This window comes from Mandrillus leucophaeus, unplaced genomic scaffold (genome assembly GCF_000951045.1).
Source record: "Mandrillus leucophaeus isolate KB7577 unplaced genomic scaffold, Mleu.le_1.0 Scaffold353, whole genome shotgun sequence".
Taxonomy (NCBI): domain Eukaryota; kingdom Metazoa; phylum Chordata; class Mammalia; order Primates; family Cercopithecidae; genus Mandrillus; species Mandrillus leucophaeus.
The window spans coordinates 1,288,832-1,308,755 of NW_012103732.1; the positions used below are offsets into that span (position 1 = coordinate 1,288,832).

A 19,924-nucleotide genomic window follows, 5' to 3' on the forward strand; every position below is an offset into this window, starting at 1 on the left:
TCCAGGCAAAATACCCTGGGGTCATCCTTGATTTCTCCCCTTCATTTCTTATATTTAATATGTCTAGGAATCCTGCTGCCTATACCTGCAAAATACATCCCAAATCCATCCATTTCTCCCTGTCCTGGTCCTAAGCATCACTATCTCGTTCCTGGACCTTTATACTTATGTGCCACAATGGCGGGAATCTTTATCGGTTTTATTCACTACTATGTCATTGAAACCTAAACAGTGCCTAGCACAGTAGTACTCAGTTAATATGTGTGGAATAAGTGAATTAAGTGAAAGAATCAATCAATCCATGTCATCTTACCAGACACACTATTGGAAGGCTAGTTTCACATTAATAGAGAAGCCATATTAAGAAAGCCGAAAGTAGTTTTTTGTAATTTCAGTTGTATAGCAACTGAGTGTATTGGGTGTATTTGATTTTTAAAAATTACTACTTTACTTCCATCGTTGTTATTGTGTATTTGTAATTAAAATTGGTTTTGAAATGTTGCCATCGATGATATTTTCTCCAAAATGGTCGTAAATTTAAAAGAATACATTAGGGATGAGAATGCAGTTCTCAGGAATTATTTTTATATAAAGACTATATACTACAGAAATAACAGAAATAGGAAACCTCAGTATTAGGCTGCTCTACTATTTAATCCAGAACTAGAAATTTTAATACTGGATCCAGGGGAACTATGTGAAAAATAACAGGGAAAGCATTTCATTTTACTTTTTCCTTGCTTAATATACATCTTGCTAAAGAGGAACAATGGAAGGAAATAAATTGACTTATTTTTTCCTGAATTATTTACACTAATTGCTATATGACCTGAATTTTGGGGATAACTGCCAATATTTCCTCTTTGTGCTAGAAAAATTTGGCATTTTTCACTATTCTCCTCAGTAAAATAGCTATCATATGGAAATTTCAGATGGCTCTAATATGTGTTGGCTCCTCTCTACCCCCTGCCCTTCCCTGTCAGTAGGAATGTAGCTCTTACTGATTTCTCTAATAAACTTTTTCTATTGCCAGTGAAGGCTACCCTCCCCTCCCTACTCCTCCACCCTCCAGCATTGGTTTGCACATCTGGGCTGATCTGAGAGGCTTTTTTTATTTCCCCCTCAACCCATAATGTTTGGGCCTAAAGTCATAACTGTAGGTCTAGTTTTAAAAATAGCACATGTGGCTTTCAGGTTGAAGTTTCTATTTTCTGTTCTGATTCTAGATTATTCTGTCCCTAAACTGTGGAACCTGAATAGTGCATGCAAATATATTTCTGTAGCTTAAAGTATATTTCTAGATTTTAAGGAAATCACAGAATCAAGAGTCTAGAAATAATTTAAGAACAACGGAGAATTCTAATGTTTAAATGTTTGCAGTGAGTTTATATCTAAGCTAATATATGCAGTCTATATATAGTCAAATAATAGATGTTAGATAAAATTAAGAGATGGACTGGCCTCCTGGGATGCTGGAGGGGAGGTGGTGGGTTCTGAGGCCATACAAATTGGGAAACTATTCAGTATGGAAGGACCCACAGCAAAGAAAGGTATTTTGTTTAACTTGGCATTTCCTAAATTTATTTGAGGAAAGAACCCCCCTTTCACGTAAGGAAAGTTTTCAGCATGCTTTGGAAATGCTGGTGGAAAGAAAGCAAACACTTCAGTTCTAGGCCTGGCTCAGACATTAATCTACCTTTTCATTTAACAAATATGCATCGAGTGACTAGTTTGTGCCACACACCACTTGAGGTGCTGACAATATATTCAGGGAACACAACAGACAAAAACCTCTGTCCTTACAGAGCTTACATTCTAGTGGAGGGAGAAAGACTATAAACATAATATGTTAATATTACAAGGTAATTAGACAGCCATGGAGCAGGGTAAGGGGATTTGGAGTACAGGGATTGTCAGTTTAAATATGGCTCTAACTTGAACAAACCACTAAGCCTTATTGTCCCTAATCTATAAAAAAGAAATTATAGATGATCTTGGCCTGCTAGGCTATATGAGTCTACTTTAACACCAGGAATTGTCATATCAAACCATGGTACTGCTGGTTCATGAGTATTTCATTGAGTGTTTACAATCACCTTATCAGAAAAGGTGTCTGTCAAAGAAGAGTTCTGTAAGTTTGAATGATTTGTAATTCCACAGAAGAACAAAACACTTAAATAAATGAAGAAAACCCTTGCTGGTTCTATTTTTAATCTAATGTATACCTCAATCCAATACTGAGTAGAAAGTATTTGACTCAAGGACAGGAAACCTGCAGTAAAGGTACCAACAGCTTTTCAGCAGATGTTAGCATTCACATATGAGAAAGTTGCAGCAGTGCACACATTGTGCTTCTGCCCTAGATCCTTATGTAAATAGGACGTCCGTGACTTGATGTTGAAATGACCTTTCAGACAGTATTCTATTGCCACATGCCTAAGCTTGTATCCCAGAGTAATTAGACGTTTTGACTTACACATCTTGGTATACAGTGTTTATGCTAATTATAAATGTCTGAAAGTTTCCTGAAACTTTTTCTTTGTAGCTTTTTATCGAAGACAGACAGGAGGTCGGGAGGAGGGTTGTGGATTGTGGTCCTAAGCCTTTGATTTTCAGTCTCTCATTTTTGGAATGAAAATTAAAATCTGCTTTTCCAGTTGCCAAGACATGGTGGTATATTTTTATATTCTTCATCTTGAACAAGAAACTGTGTGGAATCACAGCCTTTTAATACTTTTTAAATAATATTTTATTCTTAAGGCATTTAGCTAAAAATTCAAGATCGTGAGTCCCTAAATAAAATGTTATTCCCAACTGACCTGTAGGAAAAGCTTAAAATACTAAAATTAAAATGGAGAAGTTTCTATCTCACAAAGGAACGGCCTTCCAATATTGTTTCAAAATCAGACCTCAAAACTTATTTCCTGCGGTGGTTACCTCAGTCCTCAAAAGCTGACCCTAGGTCTACCGTAGCAGTCAGTATATTTTCACTTCCTCCTCCTCGTATTTCATGAACCTGAAGGCTAGTATTTTAAAAAAATGTTTTATAAACATTTTGGAAAAAAGAACTGTCTAGATACACTGTGGCATAGGCTCCTACATATCAGAGGGGACTGATGCATATCCACAGGGGTTCCTCTGAAACTGTGTCTGAGTGGCTCTAGATTAGACAAGGTCTCAGACCCACCCTAGCTCTGGCCTTCAACAGTCCCACAGATTCTGGTCTGCTCTGAAGTTGCCATAGTTTAGTTCTAAAGCTTCCCTCTCACCAACCTGCTCTAATTGTCATATATTACCTGCTCTTTCCAATAGGTCTCCTGCTTTCCTGTCCATTGCCCAAATTGTTACACAGCCTTACCAGCCATAAACATAAGTGCTACCTTATATACCCATTTCATTCTTAAGATACAATTAACTTAAGAATGAAATGGATATTAATACAATTAACTTTGTATCTAATTAATACATCTTCAAAAAATTAGGTGCACTAAGTCTACAAACCGTTTTGAAATTTTAAGGATGTAAAATTTGCCTGAAAACATCTTGCTCTTGAAAAGCTTCAGATTAGCTCAGACCATACCATCTGCATTGATGCTGCTCTGAAACTACCAAGAAAAGGCAATGTAGAACTCTGATTGGCCTGGGCTCCATGTCCCTTTATTCCCTAACCTCTAAGCTCCACTTCAGCTCCACAGCTGGAAAGAAACTCATGACATGCATCAAGAGTCACCCTTTGGTCCCAAAGTGAACACTATTTGCCCTGATGCCTGCCCCTGCCCTGTCTGCATACTGCTCAAATATATCCATAGTGTTACACATGGGTACGAGAGACTATTGAGAAGTTCTGCTATCAGAGGCGAGGACAGAGGTGGTTTGTTACTGATCTTTAGCAGTCTGAGAATCTTAATTGTGTATGGCATATGGTAAGAACAAGGAAAAATGGTAGGGATTGAAAGCACTCTGCGGATAAATTACTCTGTATTTTTTTAAGCTGAAAACTACGCTACTTTTTTCTACTTGTTATTGCCAGAGGCTTTTAGAACTTAATAGGGGAACAGAATTCTCAGAGAGTGTCATTCTACCAAGATTCACTTTCAATATCTTCAAATCATCTTTTCTTATTTTGAGTTTGTTCATAATAAGTTATATTTTTAAGACCTTCTTTAAAAAAAAATAACCAGAGTAGGTGTTACAATAAAAGTATTTTTAAATAATGCCCATTAAGCTGTTTGTTTATTTGCTGGCTTCGTGGTACTTAGAAGAATGTGCAGAAGTTTATTTGCAGTTAATCTTCACATTCTTTCTATAGCTAAATATTCTTTAAATATGGCCATGTGTGCTGCTTATCTTTGCTTTTCAGTTCCTCCTGATTGGAAATTATAAAACTAGAATAAGTATTTCAAATAAGTTAAAATAGATCCTTTCATTTGAAATAAAATGGGTATTTATTTTAGGGTACCCTAAATAAATATATTTAGGGTAAATATATTTATTTAAATATGTATTTGGGATAAATATATTTATATATTTCTTTATATATGCCATTTCTCTCCACTTATTCATTGATTTTCAGAAACCAGTGAAGTCAGAATTCTGACTTCTTTTTTTTTCACTTTATTTTTATTTTTATAGAGATAGGGTCTCACTATGTTGCCTGGGCTGGTCTCAAACTCCCAGGTTCAAGTGATCCTTCCACCTCAGCCTCCCAAAGTGCTGGGATAACAGGTGTGAGTCACCACACCCAGCCTGTGACTTCTTTTCTAAGGGGATGACCTATTTCTGTTTATAATCCAAAATTTCTCAGCCTTGGCCATATTCATATTTTGTACTGCGTAATTGGAGGGAATGTCCTGTGCAGTGCAGGGTGTTTGGCAGTATCTCTGGCCTCCCACTACATGCCTGTAGCACCCTCCCAGACCAGATGTCCTCTGGGGGACAAAATTGCCCCTTGTTAAGAACCACTGTTCTAATATCTATGTGTAACACAAGTTTCAAAACACTTTGGTGAGTACATAGCATGGATTATGATTTTTTAAAAACTTTGTTTCTTTTTAAGCTGATTCTATTCTGGTCATGATCATATTTTTTAAATCTGTAGCTTTTTTCCTACTGAAGAGACTTTTAAAAAACAAGAATATGAAAGTCTTCTGTGTCTACCATCAGGCCAGACTATAATAGTTTAAGAGAAAAAAATGCATAGAAAGATAATTATTTTACCTTAAAAAGCATAAATGTTACTTAAGAAGTTAAGATCAGATGGTTTGGAGGATGAGACAGGAAAAAGCTACATTTAAGTAACCCAAAGGTTTGTTAAGAGCTTTCTGTAACACTCTGTTTAGTGGACATTTGAACTAAAGGACTCCAGCCATTAAGTTAAAAGTTTTCACTAAAAGAACACTGCCCATTTGCAGAATTTGAGTACAGACTCTAATCACTCTTGAAAAATAGGGCGAAAAAAACTGTACAATTCAACCTTTTAAAAATGCAATTTAGTCCGGTTGCAGTGGCTTATGCCTGTAATCCCAGCACTTTGGGAGGCCGAGGCGGGCGGATCACGAGGTCAGGAGATCGAGACCATCCTGGCTAACACAGTGAAACCCTGTCTCTACTAAAAATACAAAAAATTAGCCGGGCGTAGTGCCGGCGCCTGTAATCCCAGCTGCTTGGGAGGCTGAGGCAGGAGCATGGTGTGAACCCGGGAGGCGGAGCTTGCAGTGAGCCGAGATGGTGCCACTGCACTCCAGCCTGGGCAACAGAGAGAGATTATGTCTCAAAAAAAAAAAAAAAAAATGCAATTTAGAGTCTCCCAGATGGGATGGTCTTCCGTTCTCTGATAGGTATGGAAGTACTACTATATTCCCAAACCTGAGCTATGCAGTAGAGTAAACTTTAGGTCTAAACGGAAGCTGGAGCCTCATAGGAAGATGAAATATCATATGGAGATGAAACCTCTTTATGGTTTTTAAAACCATATGGTTAGAAACCACTTTAAAAATTTCTCCAACCAGGTTATACAGATCTAGATGAAGGGTTAGAGGAAAAGATGGAAGTTAAATGAGTCATGCCTAGGGAGGGGATTTCATTCAGGTGTCCACACCTTTCTTACCTATCTAGGCATATCCCTTCTCTGTCAGCAGAACCCTGCTCTTCCCAGAAAAACAAAAGCAGGCATTAGTGAATACTGTTCTACCAGTATACAGGTAGACTTATGTTCTCTTGGGCCTGACGCAAGCATTCCTTTGGCTCCTGCTTACCTCTACTGCTATAGGATTAAGAAGTTGCCAATATATGTATGCCAACTAGGTGCTGAGTGTGCACACCCAATAAGACAGCCTGATAAGTACCTACCTACAGAGTAAATTAAGACTTGTTCACAAAGTTACAGCACTTTAGAACTGGGGAAGCTTTGGGAATTAAAGAGTAACGTTATTGCCCTCAAAAGGTATTTATAAAACAGGTAAAAACACAGAAACTTGTGCCAGGAGTGGGCTCTTATTTAAAATAGGGAGTCAAAGATAGTTTAAATTCATGGATGATGGAGGCTCTATGGAGTATTACCTATCTATAGTATCTTTGGTGAAATTTGACCTTTTAAAGCTCTACACAAGTTGTCTGAATCTCCTTTGAAAAAAACATTTTTCTTTGACTTATTTCTTCTTGTTCATTTATTCCTTCAACAAATATTATATGTCTACTATGTACCAGATACTACAAATTGTCTCCCTTCTTACCTTTCTTTCTTTTTACCTTTTTTCCAGGGTTGGGAGGAAGGGAGGGCAGGAGTTGGTGGCTGCACTTCTTTCCTGTAGGTCAAGGTTTGGGAGACTTTTAGATTGAGCAAGTCAGAGGTTGCAGGTTGTCTTGCAGGGCAGAGCAAGGGCAGGAATCATATATGCCTGTGCCCATGCCTGTGCACATTCATGAGTGTGTGTGCATACACACTAAGCAGCAAGTTAGCGCTGAGTCTTCAGCTTATAATGGAAAGGACAGATTTTTTGGAGAATGAGGATTATAAAACACTTTTCCCTTCCCTACTTGTCACTAAATTACTAAGACTGTATGTTTGGGAGCTGAAGTCGTATTTCACATTCTTGCCAACTAATCCATTTTTTTTTTTTTTAATATCACCTAACAGCATGCTGACCCAAAGGAGGAAAGGTTTCAGACACTAGGAAGAGTGGAGCAGTTGAAGGACAGAAGATTCCAATTGTACACACCTTTTTTGAGCCCCTACTGTGTATCAGGCAATGTGGCCGATGCAGGACCTCAGTGGTCTTTAACAACTCTGTCCCTTTGCTCCTGGGACTTCCCATCTAGTAGGGAAGCCAGCCCTTGAACAAGAGTGTAGAAAATACATCTGCCTGTGGTGAAACCCCGTCTCTACTAAAAATAGAAAAAAATTAGCCGGGCATGGTGGCAGGCATCTGTAATACCAGCTACTCAGGAGGCTGAGGCAGAGAATTGCTTGAACCCAGGAGGCAGAGGTTGCAGTGAATTGCTTGAACCCCAGGAGGCGGAGGTTGCAGTGAGCCAAGATCATGCCACTGCAGTCCAATCTGGGCAACAGAGCGAGACTCTATCTCAAAAATAAATAAATAAATAAAAATAAAAAATTAAAAAACAACAAAAAAGAAAATGCATCTGCCTCTTCCACAGTGTTGCCTGGGGCTCAGCCTGGGAGTGACCTACAGAATCATCTCTGTAGGCTGCAGACCCTGTTTCTGTAAACATGAGGATGTATAATGGAATCTTAGGGCAGCAGTTTTTACCTGTGAATATAATTATGGCATTAACCTTATGCTGTTACTCTTGTTCAAAAATACTACTCCAAGAAACAGGAATTAAAATGAAATGTGTTTTTTTCTTAAAGGAGCCAAAGATTCGGATATGGACTCTATCTCAGAGACTGCTTCAATATCTATAAGCTATTTAGAAGGGGGTCATGTAAGCCAGACAAAACTTGTATAGCTCAAAAGAGGAAGAGCTTTTTACAAATTCACTAATAACTCTTTCATAGGAACTGTAACCATTTGCTACTTTGAAATGAAAAGGGTTCCTCTTATAAACTAACAGAAACTATTAAGCAGAAGTGATTACTGACACTTAAAGGTAGAAAATGGAAATAAGAATCTGGTGAGTTATAGGCACGTTTGCCAGATTCCTTGAATTGTTTGGTCATTTAAATGCTGTGAGGATGTATATATCAAAAGGGCTTCGGTCTAAAATATTTTCACTAGAAAGACCAGTAAGTCAGTCTTAAGACTTTTCTATGGCAAATTTATAATTTGAGGCATTTCTCTCTTTTCCCCCCATTTTAGCTTGTCAAAATTCCCAAAAATGATCCCCTCAATGAAGTTCATAACTTTAACTTCTATTTGTCAAATGTGGGCAAAGACAACCCTCAGGGCAGCTTTGACTGCATCCAGCAAACATTCTCCAGGTAGGTACTTTTCAAGGTACACCAAAGGGGAAAAATTTTTTATTTAAGATGGTTTTAGAAAATTAAACAATAAAGTACATAATAGTCGTCCATAAATGTGTATTAAATTGAATTACACAGCTCATTTATTTATTTGAAAAATATTAAGCACCTACTGTATAATAGAAATTTCATTTGTAATGGGGATATAATCACAACAGTTCAAAGATTTTTGGTCTAATGGGGCTTTTAAGGTATAGAAGATATTTTTTACCTATGAAAAATGCAGTTTTTAAAAACTAAAGGCAATTTGAGGATTTTTTTTAGAAATATTTAATTCATTGAATTTAAGCAAGAATCTTATAGCATATTTGAGGCTCACACTCCAGAGTAAAGAAGTTAAAAATATCCATCTTGCATGCTTCTCTTCCTTCTTCCCTGTTCAAGCCATGTTCTAAGGTAGAAGGTAGATTTTTAAACATCTTTATTCTACAGCTGCATGGAAACTAGAAATTAACCCAGTAAAGCAGTCTCTTCTTCTTAAAAAAAAAAAAAAAAAGGAGGAAGGAAGAGAAGAATGTACACACCCTAGGGTACCATGGAACGCTTATCTACTTAGATCCTCTGTAAACAATAAGCCACTTGTTTCACTCTTCATTGCTTTGGTTGTTTCTGATTAAAAAGGCCCTTGAGCAGAAGGAGTTTGTTCTGCCCCTGGATATAAGACAAGGGAGGTTAGGGTCTCTCTTATTTCCTCATCATGTAAGGCTTTGACATTAGCCCCAAGTATCCTAGGCCAGCATATCTCTGCGATTTATCTGTGCAGTACTTGAAACTGTGGAAGTACTTGCTTAATGTGGAGGAAAAGAAGAAGGAAAGTTATGTTTCCAGCAGGTACAGGAGGCAGAGATACAAAATAAGACACTGACAGAGTTTTACATTTATCCTCCCATTTAAGGTGACTAAGTAACTTTTTGTTAATCTGTCATTTTCCCCAAGTATATATTCAATTTGCTTTCTGAAAATTACCCACCTTCAGACTTAAAGGTTTTGGCATAAATTGCTGTATTGTAGATTATATAGACTTTTCTGTGCTGTCCACTGTGGTGGCCACTGGCCACATTGGCTATTTACATTTCACCTGATAAAAAATTAAAGAAAATTTAAAATGTCATTACACATTCAGACTAATCACATTTTTATGGTCTCAGTAGCTACATGTGGCTATCATAGTGGACAGCACAGTTATATAACATTTTCACTCTTGCAAAATGTTCTATTGATCAGCACTATGATAGATTATAGAATCACCAAGTATAAGGGTCCTTAGTGATTATGTGAGTCAATCCCTTCATTTCACAAGTAACTAATCCAGAGTTACATAGCTGGCTAGACAAAATGAGAACTGAGTTCTTCTAACTCCCACCCCAGTATTGTTTACACACTACATGGTACACTAATTTTTAATTGTGGTGCTTGTCTCTAGATTGTTGTTTTATTATAGTGAGCACATTTTGATAACAAATTGAACAGTGTCCACTTAAGAATTTTATTAAGGAGCTTAATTCTCTCTTCAAAACCATTCATATCATCGTAAGTAATATGGCTTTACTGTTATATTATAAATACCCTGTGTGGTTATTTCTACCTTCCTTGTTTGGAAAAGGATTTAAGGTTACTTACAAAACTATATATGATGCAGTAAGAGAATAGAAACACTTATTGTGAGAATATTGGGGCAAATGTATCCCCTCTGTTTAATCCAAGGTGCTTTATAAAATGAGTGATAAGGGTATAAATTGAAGTCTGCCACTAGGAAAACAAAAGCACTGGCTTTTGTTCTTAGGTTTTCACTTCGCAGCCTGGCAGGCTGACCTGTCCATAATCTGACTCCACCTTTTCCATTCAATTTGATTTCCATTTTCCTTATGGATCTTTTCTCTGTGACCACAGCACATGCTCTTCAAGGTCAGAGGCTTTCTTACGCCCTTTTTCTAGTTTCACACTGCTGACTGAGCTCAAAATACATGCTTATTGACTCAACCTGGAGATAAAAGGGTAAAAACAGATGCTTAGTAAATAAATGTTCAACAAATACAAATTAGTCTTCTTATCTATATTTTTAAACTTCCTTGATTCTCACTTTTCTCATATGTAAAATGAAATCAATCTCACAGTCAAAATTGCCTTTCAAAAATTCCTTAAATCTACCCATTTTCAGGCTTAGTGAAAAATATGTAGTCTGGGACCTATAGTGTATAATAATTCACACTTAAGTGAAGGAAACGGTGAGCTAGGCTAGAGAAAGACTAGGGGAACATTTATATACATTTGTCTAAAACATTTAAACTTTCAGGGTAACTCGGTTCAGAAGGGATGAGTGAATAATTCTAGAGAGTACTTTCTTGCCTACAGGGTTTAGCTTCATTTGTTTTGCATAAAGATCTGTTTTCTGACTTTGCAGGAGTGGCAGTATCTCCAGCTTATTCTCACTATGTAAATTACTTAGTAAATAATAGGAAGAGATGTTGAAATACAAACTTTCTGCCACCAGACCTTCACTCTATTGCAGTCATTTTCTCCCGCTCTCCCTGCTCTCTCCCACTTCCTCTGAGGATGACTTTCTCCTCTCTCAGCATTCCTCTCTCAGTGGTTTTTTCCCCCTCTTTGGCATGCAAACATGCTCAAATCTATCTTATTAAAAAAGAAAATAAAAAACAAAAACAACCTCCCTTACATTCACTTCTTAACCCAAAGTCTGGCTTCAGTGCCCACCATTCCACTGAAACTGCTTCCCCAAGGGAACTGTGACCTCCCTGCCCCCAAAATCCAGTGGATGCGTTATTGGTTCCTTATTATTCTGGACTTGATGCGAGTGTTGCACACTGTTGACCACTCTCTCCTGCTTAAAGCATCTGTTCCAGTGGCTTACGTTACATAGTACTCTTCTAGTTTCCTTCCTACCTCTATAGCTGTGACTTTTCAGTCTCATGTGGTCTTCTTTTCTTCCTTTTGCTTAAAACTAGTGTTCTTCACAGTTGCTTCCCTCCTGAGACCCCTTCTCTCCTCATTCCTTCAAAGTCTCCATCTCCAACACTGAACTTAATTTCTTTGTCTCAGGCCTATCTCCCAACCTGTCCATCATCTTGTGTTCAGTGTTTCAGTACATAGCAGCTTCCATATACTTAGTAACCTGGGCATGATCTTTAACTTTTTTCCCCCACCTGTCTCTGACCGTGGCTAACTACTGACCAAGTTTTGTCGCTTCCACCTCCTCGCTATCTCTAGAAGCTGTGTACTACTATACATTCTCACCGCCCTATTCTGGTTCACGCCATCACTTCTTGCCTGTAATCCTTCAGTAGCATCCCAACTAGCCTCTCTGCTTTCCTTCTGGTGTCCCCCTTCCTCTCAATCTATCCTCCATCCAGATTGAGCTTTCTGCAATACAGATGAGTTATGTTCTCTCCCCTGATTTCAGCCTCTCGTTATCCTTTGAATAAGGTCCAAAACCTGTAACACATGACCCTCAGAGCCCTTTGTGATATATTTCTCATTCCCTCTTCAGCCTCAGCTCTAATTGTCCTTCCCAGTGTCCTTTGGGCAATTTGAAAACCTTCTTTCTACTCTTCCTAGGCCTGCACAGATTACCTGTCCTCCCGGAACATTTTCATTCTTCTTCCCCCTTGCCCAGTCATCTTTCTAGATCACCTCAGGCATCACTTTCTCTGTGAAGTCCAGGTGAGATTACCTTTCTGGGAGTCCTCTGCTCCCTGGAATTTGTCACACTGTGTTGTGATTTCCAGTTTGCCCATCCTTGTCACCCTTGAAGGAGGGACCACAACTGTTAGTTCCTGTCACAACCTCTGTGCCTCACACATTGCTAGGCATGCAGTCCCTGCCCAATGAATATTTATGAGATGAATTAACTGGTTTGTTTTTTTAAATACCATTTGTAAAGACAGTTATTAGCAATTTATAAAGATTTTATCAGCCAGGTGCAGTGGCTTACGCCTGTAATACCAGCACTTTGGGAGACCAAGGCGAGTGTTCATGAGGTCAAGAGATCAAGACCATCCTGGCCAACATGGTGAAACCCCATCTCTACTAAAAAAACAAAAATTTGCTGGGCATAGTGGCATGCGCCTGTAGTCCCAGCTACTTGGGAGGCTGAGGCAGGAGATCACTTAAACCCGGGAGGCAGAGGTTGCAGTGAGCCGAGATTACACCACTGCACTCCAGCCTGGCAATAGAGTGAGACTGTCTCAAAAAAAAAAAAATTATCAACCCTTATTTCTTTGTATTATAACACAGTTACTTATAATTAAGTTTGGAAATAGATGATCAGAGCTGTAGTGTCACTTTCATTAGTTTTATATTCTAGTTTGTTTTCAGGCCATAGCAATTTCTTTATAAAATACCAGTTATGACTGTGACTATGATCCCCCTAATATTAGCATGTTATTTTGAAACAGAGCCATCTTCTAGGTCCATGTTAATATTCATGATTATTTCAATAAAAGTTTTTTCTTTTTTTTCTTTTTCTTTTCTTTTTTTTTTTTTTTGAGATGGGGTCTTATTCTGTTGCCCAGGCTGGAGTGCAGTGGCGCCATCTCAGCTCACTGCAACCTTCACCTCCTGGGGTCAAGAGACTCTCCCACTTCAGTCTCCTGAATAGCTGGAACTTCAGGGACACGCCACCATGCCCAGCTAGTTTTTGTAGAGATAGGGTTTCTCCATGTTGCCCAGGCTGGTCTCAAACTCCTGAACTCAAGCAATCCATCTGCCTTGGCCTCCCAAAGTGTTAGGATTACAGGCGTGAGCCACCGTGCCCCAACTGAAAAAAAAAAAATTACTATAAAAATCATTTGCCCTGTGTTTTCTTCAACATTTGCTATAGAGATTTAACAAAGTAAATGCAAATTCTGCAAATTTTTAGGAACTTTTTGGACTAATAATATTAAAGTAAGCTTTAAGGTTTGTCAGTATTTTAGCCTTAAAATACCCTATTTAAAATAAAGACTGTGTGGTGAGTCCATTTCAACTAATCAGTCCAAAGCATGTATATTGTGGCTTTACTAAAAGTAAACTTTTTAACTTTCCTCATATCAGTGTTAGATAATTCTTTAAAATAGTTAACAGTATAGAACTACAATGTCCATCGGAACTCTGGTCTCGCTCCAAATACTGATTTTTTTTTCTTTTTCAAAATTTTATGGATTTGGTCTCTGAGAGCTCACTTCGTCCATTATATAAAGAATATGAAAAAAAGTGATGTGAAGAGGAGGATCTTAGGTATTTTAAATAACATTTGCATTTAAAAATTAATATTAGTTATTTTAGGATTGCAAACTTATTTGGGCTGCTGATTTTAGGATTATATAATTCTTGTTTGTCTTTATTGTACAAAATGAAGGTCATGTCTAACAAAGCCACTGACTTACTTGACAGCTCTGGAGCCTCCCAGCTCAATTGCCTGGGATTTATACAAGATAAAATTACAGTGTGTGCAACAAACGACTCGTATCAGATGACACGAGAAAGAATGACCCAGGCAGAGGAGGAATCCCGCAACCGAAGCACAAAAGTTATCAAACCCGGTGGACCATATGTAGGTTTGTATAGATATCTTTCTTCCTCTTGCTGATTGATTGGAATAATTCAAGATCACCATAGGTAAATACCAGTAATATTAACTTAATGAAAACACAGAAGCTAGTTTTCAGAACATTTTGGATAACATGGTGAGGAAAACAAAGTTATTTGTATTTCAGACTGCCGGTAAATTGAAGAGCATATTTTAAAGTTCTGTGACTTTCCTAAATCCTGAATCTTCTGTTGGCTACTTACTATTATTTTATAGTACTGGGATCTGGTCACATTACTGCGTGAAGTTGCAATCGTGGTACCGTTGTATTTTCTTTGTCACTAGATGATATAATTTCAGTGACGGATACTATGGTTCTTGTTTTGCCTTTTTGTAGGGCTATTTTTATGGTAAAATCTGTTAGTAGAATTTATGGGTTGATAATCTCATTGTTGTAGACTTTGCTTACATTTTCAGAGCATCTTTGTACAACAAGGATTTTTCATTACAAAAATATAAAATGTGCTTATAGCAAAGCATTACAACAGAGCATTAGAGTGATATCTCTTTGGTTCCTCAGTTGTGATCCTCATCCTCATCTATCCGTTAATTAAGACCCTATCCAAGCCCCATCATTTTTATCATTAGCTCACTCAGGTGTCTATCAAATTGAAGGGAAGTGAGACCAGACTTGCAAGATGAATCTCTCCTTTATGAGCAGTGACCTGAACAAACTTTAAGGAGTCAATTCATGGTGACTATTAACAGTAATAGAATTATCAAGAGTGAGGAGGAGCTCTTTGAGTCCTTGGTCAATTTAATAACACAAGTCACTCTATAGTGAATGATGAAAGGATATTAATTTGGAAACTGAAACGCTCACAAAAAGTCTCTTGAAGAACCAAGTCCCTTAACTAGCATCTTTCCAAGGTTTGGCTTCATTCTGCTTCTGTGTTTTCCCATTACTGATCCAGCTACAGTACATTCAGCTTTGAGAAGCTCCTGTAGTGTCTTTAATAAGTACTTCTTTGAAACAAAGCCAGTGCTCCTGGGGCTTGGTGCTTAGCTTAGATACATTTAGTTTGGTTTAACAACAATTCATCCTCTCCCCAGATATCTGTACCCATGGGGCCTAGTTCCCTGCTCAGTAAGTTACTAGCAATGAGACTTTTCACCTTCTCTCTCCTGCTGAGTGAGGTAGCAACTTCCAGCCTCCTTTCTTTCTCCTTCATCCTCAAAAGTAACTTAATTAATTTTCTGGGCTAGTAGACTAAATCTCAAATTGTTTTTTAAAACACACAAGATCTACCACACTTACATTTAAGCACAAACTATGAATGATCTACCCCTGTTGCTTGGAAAATATTGTTTTCCAAGATGGAAACCACCCAGTACCACCATTTTATAAACAGTGAGGCAAATTGTTGTGTTTGACAAAGCAATAGAAGACTGAAACCATCAAAACAATTTTTTCCTTCCCAATATAACTAGCTGAAAAAAACAAAAAACCCTCCCCTTGATTTATTCCAAAGCTTGAAAATCAGTGATGATGACTGCACTTTTCCATTGAATGGTCCTTGGGTGTCGTCTGTGTTCATGTGTTTTTGTTTGTTTTCAAAGAGTCAGGTACAGTTTGTTTATAGCTTTACACAACAGACTTCAACACCCAAAATCCCACAGTCCACATACTTCCTAATGTTACTGGGAATTTTAGAACTTGCAAGGTTTCTTTTAGGTACTACAAATAATTTACATACATTTGGAGGTGACCACAGGAAATTTGAGGTTATCAGAGTTTACATGTGAACCAAATTACACCTCCCCTCTCCTAAGAAGAGCTGGCCTCCCTCTATACACCCTCCTCCGCCCTGCAGAGGCCTGTGGCAATCTCTGCCAATCCTGACACTCTGTAGGCCTTTTCCTCTTTGCTTTGTCCTCAGTGTCCTAGCCACTCACCATCACAGCAGTGTTCTTATGTGGTCATAAATCTTGTCATTAACCTCCTCAGCCTTTTATTCTCTAGGTCAAATAACCCCAGCTCCTTTTATCTTTTCTTAGTATGGCCTGTATCCCAACCCTTTAATTATTGTATTGCTCTCCTCTGGACTGCCTCCAATTCTTCACCTCAGAGTTCAAAACTGGCCACACTACTTTTAAAAGTCTGAGCAAGGCTGGGTGCGATGCCTCACACCTGTAATCTCAGCACTTTGGGAAGCCAAAGCGGGCGGATCACGAGGTCAAGAGATCAAGACCATCCTGGCCAACATGGTGAAACCCTGTCTCTACTAAAAATACAAAAATAAATTAACTTGGCATGATGGCGTGCACCTGTAATCTCAGCTAAGTGGGAGGCTGAGGCAGGAGTATCACTTGAATCCAGGAGGCGGAGGTTACAGTGAGCCGAGATCGTGCCCCTGCACTCCAACCTGGCGACAGAGCGAGACTCCGTCTCAAAAAAAAAAAAAAAAAACAAATGTGGTCATTTCTGAATAAAGGGGAGCAATGGATTCAAGTATCCTGATTGGCTTTTTTGTTGTCTGTTTTGATTTTTTTTACTGTATTTTGTTAGGTCATGTTTTGATCTTTTTCTTTTAACCTTATCCATTGCTAGCCCTTTCCCATGTATTGTTTTCCTTCCAGGCAGCTCAATCTGTATCTTCCTGCCTCTTTCGGTGTCTCAAAACTGTCTGATTCATTCATTTCTTTAAAATAGCAATCACCCTTCAATACTAATAAAACCCAGCACTTATTGAGTGCTTGCTGTGTGCAAGGCACTGGTTAGCACTCACATGTAGTTGCTCATTGGAATCTCATAATCACCCTATGAAGAATGTTATGATTCTCTCTGTATTTTACATACCAAATTGTTGGTATCAGCAAATAGCAAATTATATGAGTATGATCTCATTAACAAGTTCTGTGCTTTTCTTAAGACAGTAAGATATACCCCTTTAATTAATAATAGACTATATCACATAAAATGACACCAAAAGTTCACCTATGCCAGCTTAGAGGTACCTGCATGACAAGGTTTCTTTCAACAATGTAGGCCTGGGTAGAAGACCAATGAGAATAATGCTGACCCCACTGTGGCATGGTGGTAGCATGATGCCACCTGACAGCTAGACTTACGGAGGAAGGCCAGTTCGAGGCAGTGAAGACTGTGTTCCTAGGTGTCACCTGGCCTAATCACCCAGGAATATGAGTTTCTGCAACCCTCTTGTGGGCAGAAGAAACCAAAACCTATTTGCCTAGAGAGGAGCAGGAAAGGCTTTAACCTAGAAAACATTATCTTCCAGTAATATTTTTACTTGTAGTCATGACATTTATATCAGTGGTAAACTATGTTGTATTGTTATAATTCCTCTCCTTTGTTAAAAAAAAAAATCACTAATCACCACTGCTTCTAGTTCACCAATATTTTAAGTCTGCTCACTGACTTCTGCCTAAATTCTGAAAGTGTCCTAAATTATGAATTTTTATATGTATTAATACTTATTTAGGTATACAAAATAACCAGTCTAATTTCTAGGATTCTGTTTCCAATTTTTCCAACTTCCAGCCCACCCTCATTATTTTTTTCAATTTCTACCCTTTGTGAACAAACCTCCTTATTTTTGATGACAGACAGACAAATCATTTAACATCCTACTTTTCTCAATATTACCAAAAAAAAAAAAAGGTGGGTATTTGAACTAGACAAGATCTAAGGTCCTTTATAGTACTAACATTTTGTGAATGTTCGGTATATATATTTTGGTAGTAAACGTTTTGAAAAAGTAGTCACAAATGCCAACTGGTGGAGATTTCCCTTGCAATGGATTATGTAGTTAACCATGACAGAGTCATGTCATTGTCATGAGCCTGCAGATGTTTTTAAAGCCTTGGGTCTGTATTGCCAGGGCTTCTGGTCAGGTTCCACAGAATGGAAAAACAACTGCAGAAGGTGGCTGCAGTCCCTTCTGTCTTTGTGATGGACGCTTTAACATCTTCCTTTCAGACTGTTTACTCAGAGCCATTAGACTGAGGGGTAAATAGTTTTGCCATCTTTATTAAATGAAGAAGCTAGAATTGGACTCCTTGTTATGAAACAACAATTTAGTTGTAGTCCCAGATTACCCAACCCTGCCGGAGCCACTGTTACTATTTATATAAAGAGCCCAGGGAATTGATTAGCATTTGGGTCTGGGAAGAGAATTAGGTTCTCCCATAGGTTTTATTAAAATGGCTTTTTCTGAGATAAATACAAAAAATAAATCCTTTCTTCTGCCCACTTTGAACCTGACATTTTCTTGCTTTACTTTTTCATTTTCTCTTTTAGCATCTCAATTCTGTAAGTACCTTTATCACTGATGTTTTCTTCATCTGTAGCCTGTCTTTCCTTAAACCAGAGGATTCCTTCCTTGTTGAACAGGCACAGAAGAGATAGGGAGGTAGTGAACAAGTGATCTTTGAGTGTCATTCAGTGGTCCAGTATGGCTGAGTTGTTATTTCAAGTATTTGAATGAAATATGAGGTACCCCTAACTAGCTGTCTAAAAGAAAAATGAGGTAAAGGACAAAGTGAGTGTTTTGGGGGTAGGGGATTCATGGGGAGATGACAGTCTAGCAATGGGCCCCAAGTAAGACTCCAGTTCTGTCTTCTCTCAATCAGGCTCTTACTTTCTTGCCAAACATCATACTTACATCCCTTTTAAGGGCAAAGTTAGCCTCCCTGATTTGTTTTCTCCATACCTGCTTTGGGGAAGCATGGGCATAAACCCAGTAGACCTTGGAGACCTCCTGAGACAAGGATCAGAGGTGAATCAGAGGTACAGAGGAGGTAGGACACCTGAAAAAGTACTGTTACTTTTTTCTCTTTTTATTTCTATTTGCCTTGCCACTTGAATTCATCCTAAATGACCAGTCCTAGTGTGTGTAGCTTAGCTAACAAACAAAAAAAATTCTCTGCCCATCCCCCTTCCCAGACAGAAAGAAGGGCTTCTCAGTTAGCTTGGTTTGGAGAAGAGTTAAACAAACTTCTTTTTTGCAAGACTTGTTAAGGGGGAGGGAGTGTGGAATTTATAGCATTTTCTAAACTTGTGACCTTGACTCTATTTTTAAAAAATAGTATTCCTTAAAATTTTAATAGGAAATAATATTTGTTAACCCTGTTGCAACTGGGAAATGCTGGATTACATGGTTTCCCCATGCCACATTAGAAATTTCAGTGTGTATTCACACTCTGGCAGCCTGGCAATGTGGGGAAATATGGACTGTGTTGATTCCTGCTCCTCTGCTTACTTGCTCTCTTGCTGTCATTCATTTAGTCATCAAATACTGATTCAAGGTATGCTAGTGGACAAAGCAGCCACTGCCCTGCCCTCATAGAGCTTATAGCCTAACACAAAGCAACAGCAAACATTAGGCGTTTGTTCATAAAACCTTTCCCACAAAGACTTACAGGCAGGAAAATTAGGTATTAATCAAATCACAGAACCTCCCAAATGCTAAGTGAAGACTTTACCCTTTGAGCATATCCCATTAAGAGCCTCAGTTTTCTCATCTGTGAAAGGGGACGATACCTGCCTTTTCAGGTTATTGTGAGACCTAATGAGATAGTACGTATGCAGCTCTTAGCACAGTGTCCCCCACATAATTGGTGCATAAGTATCCAGCTGACGTTGATCTAGCTGTAAAATCATAAAATGAGAGTCTCACACAGTTTCATGCTACTTTTTGTCCCTTCAGCAAGGAATGGTTACTGGGATTATCAGTGACCAGGCATGTCTGGATAGCTTCACACATACACATAATACCCAGTTCACCTCAGCCCACACATGTTCTAGAAGTAGCCACTTGCCAAGTGTCAGTGTTCAGTCTAAACAGCAAATGGGTTAACCACATGAACAGCACTGGCCCATGTGAGAATGGTGTGAA

At 38.4% G+C, this 19,924-nt stretch overlaps 1 protein-coding gene across 1 annotated transcript in view; it reads left to right on the forward strand.

The window, feature by feature from the left end:
* The window catches only part of ELL2 (elongation factor, RNA polymerase II, 2), a 75,359-nt gene that overhangs the window by 32,846 nt on the left and 22,589 nt on the right, over positions 1-19,924 (forward strand). Inside the window, exons 3-4 of the mRNA XM_011989428.1 lie at positions 8,319-8,440; positions 13,871-14,034. Of these exons, the coding sequence (XP_011844818.1) occupies positions 8,319-8,440; positions 13,871-14,034 (286 nt within the window). The remainder of the gene's footprint in view (positions 1-8,318; positions 8,441-13,870; positions 14,035-19,924) is intronic.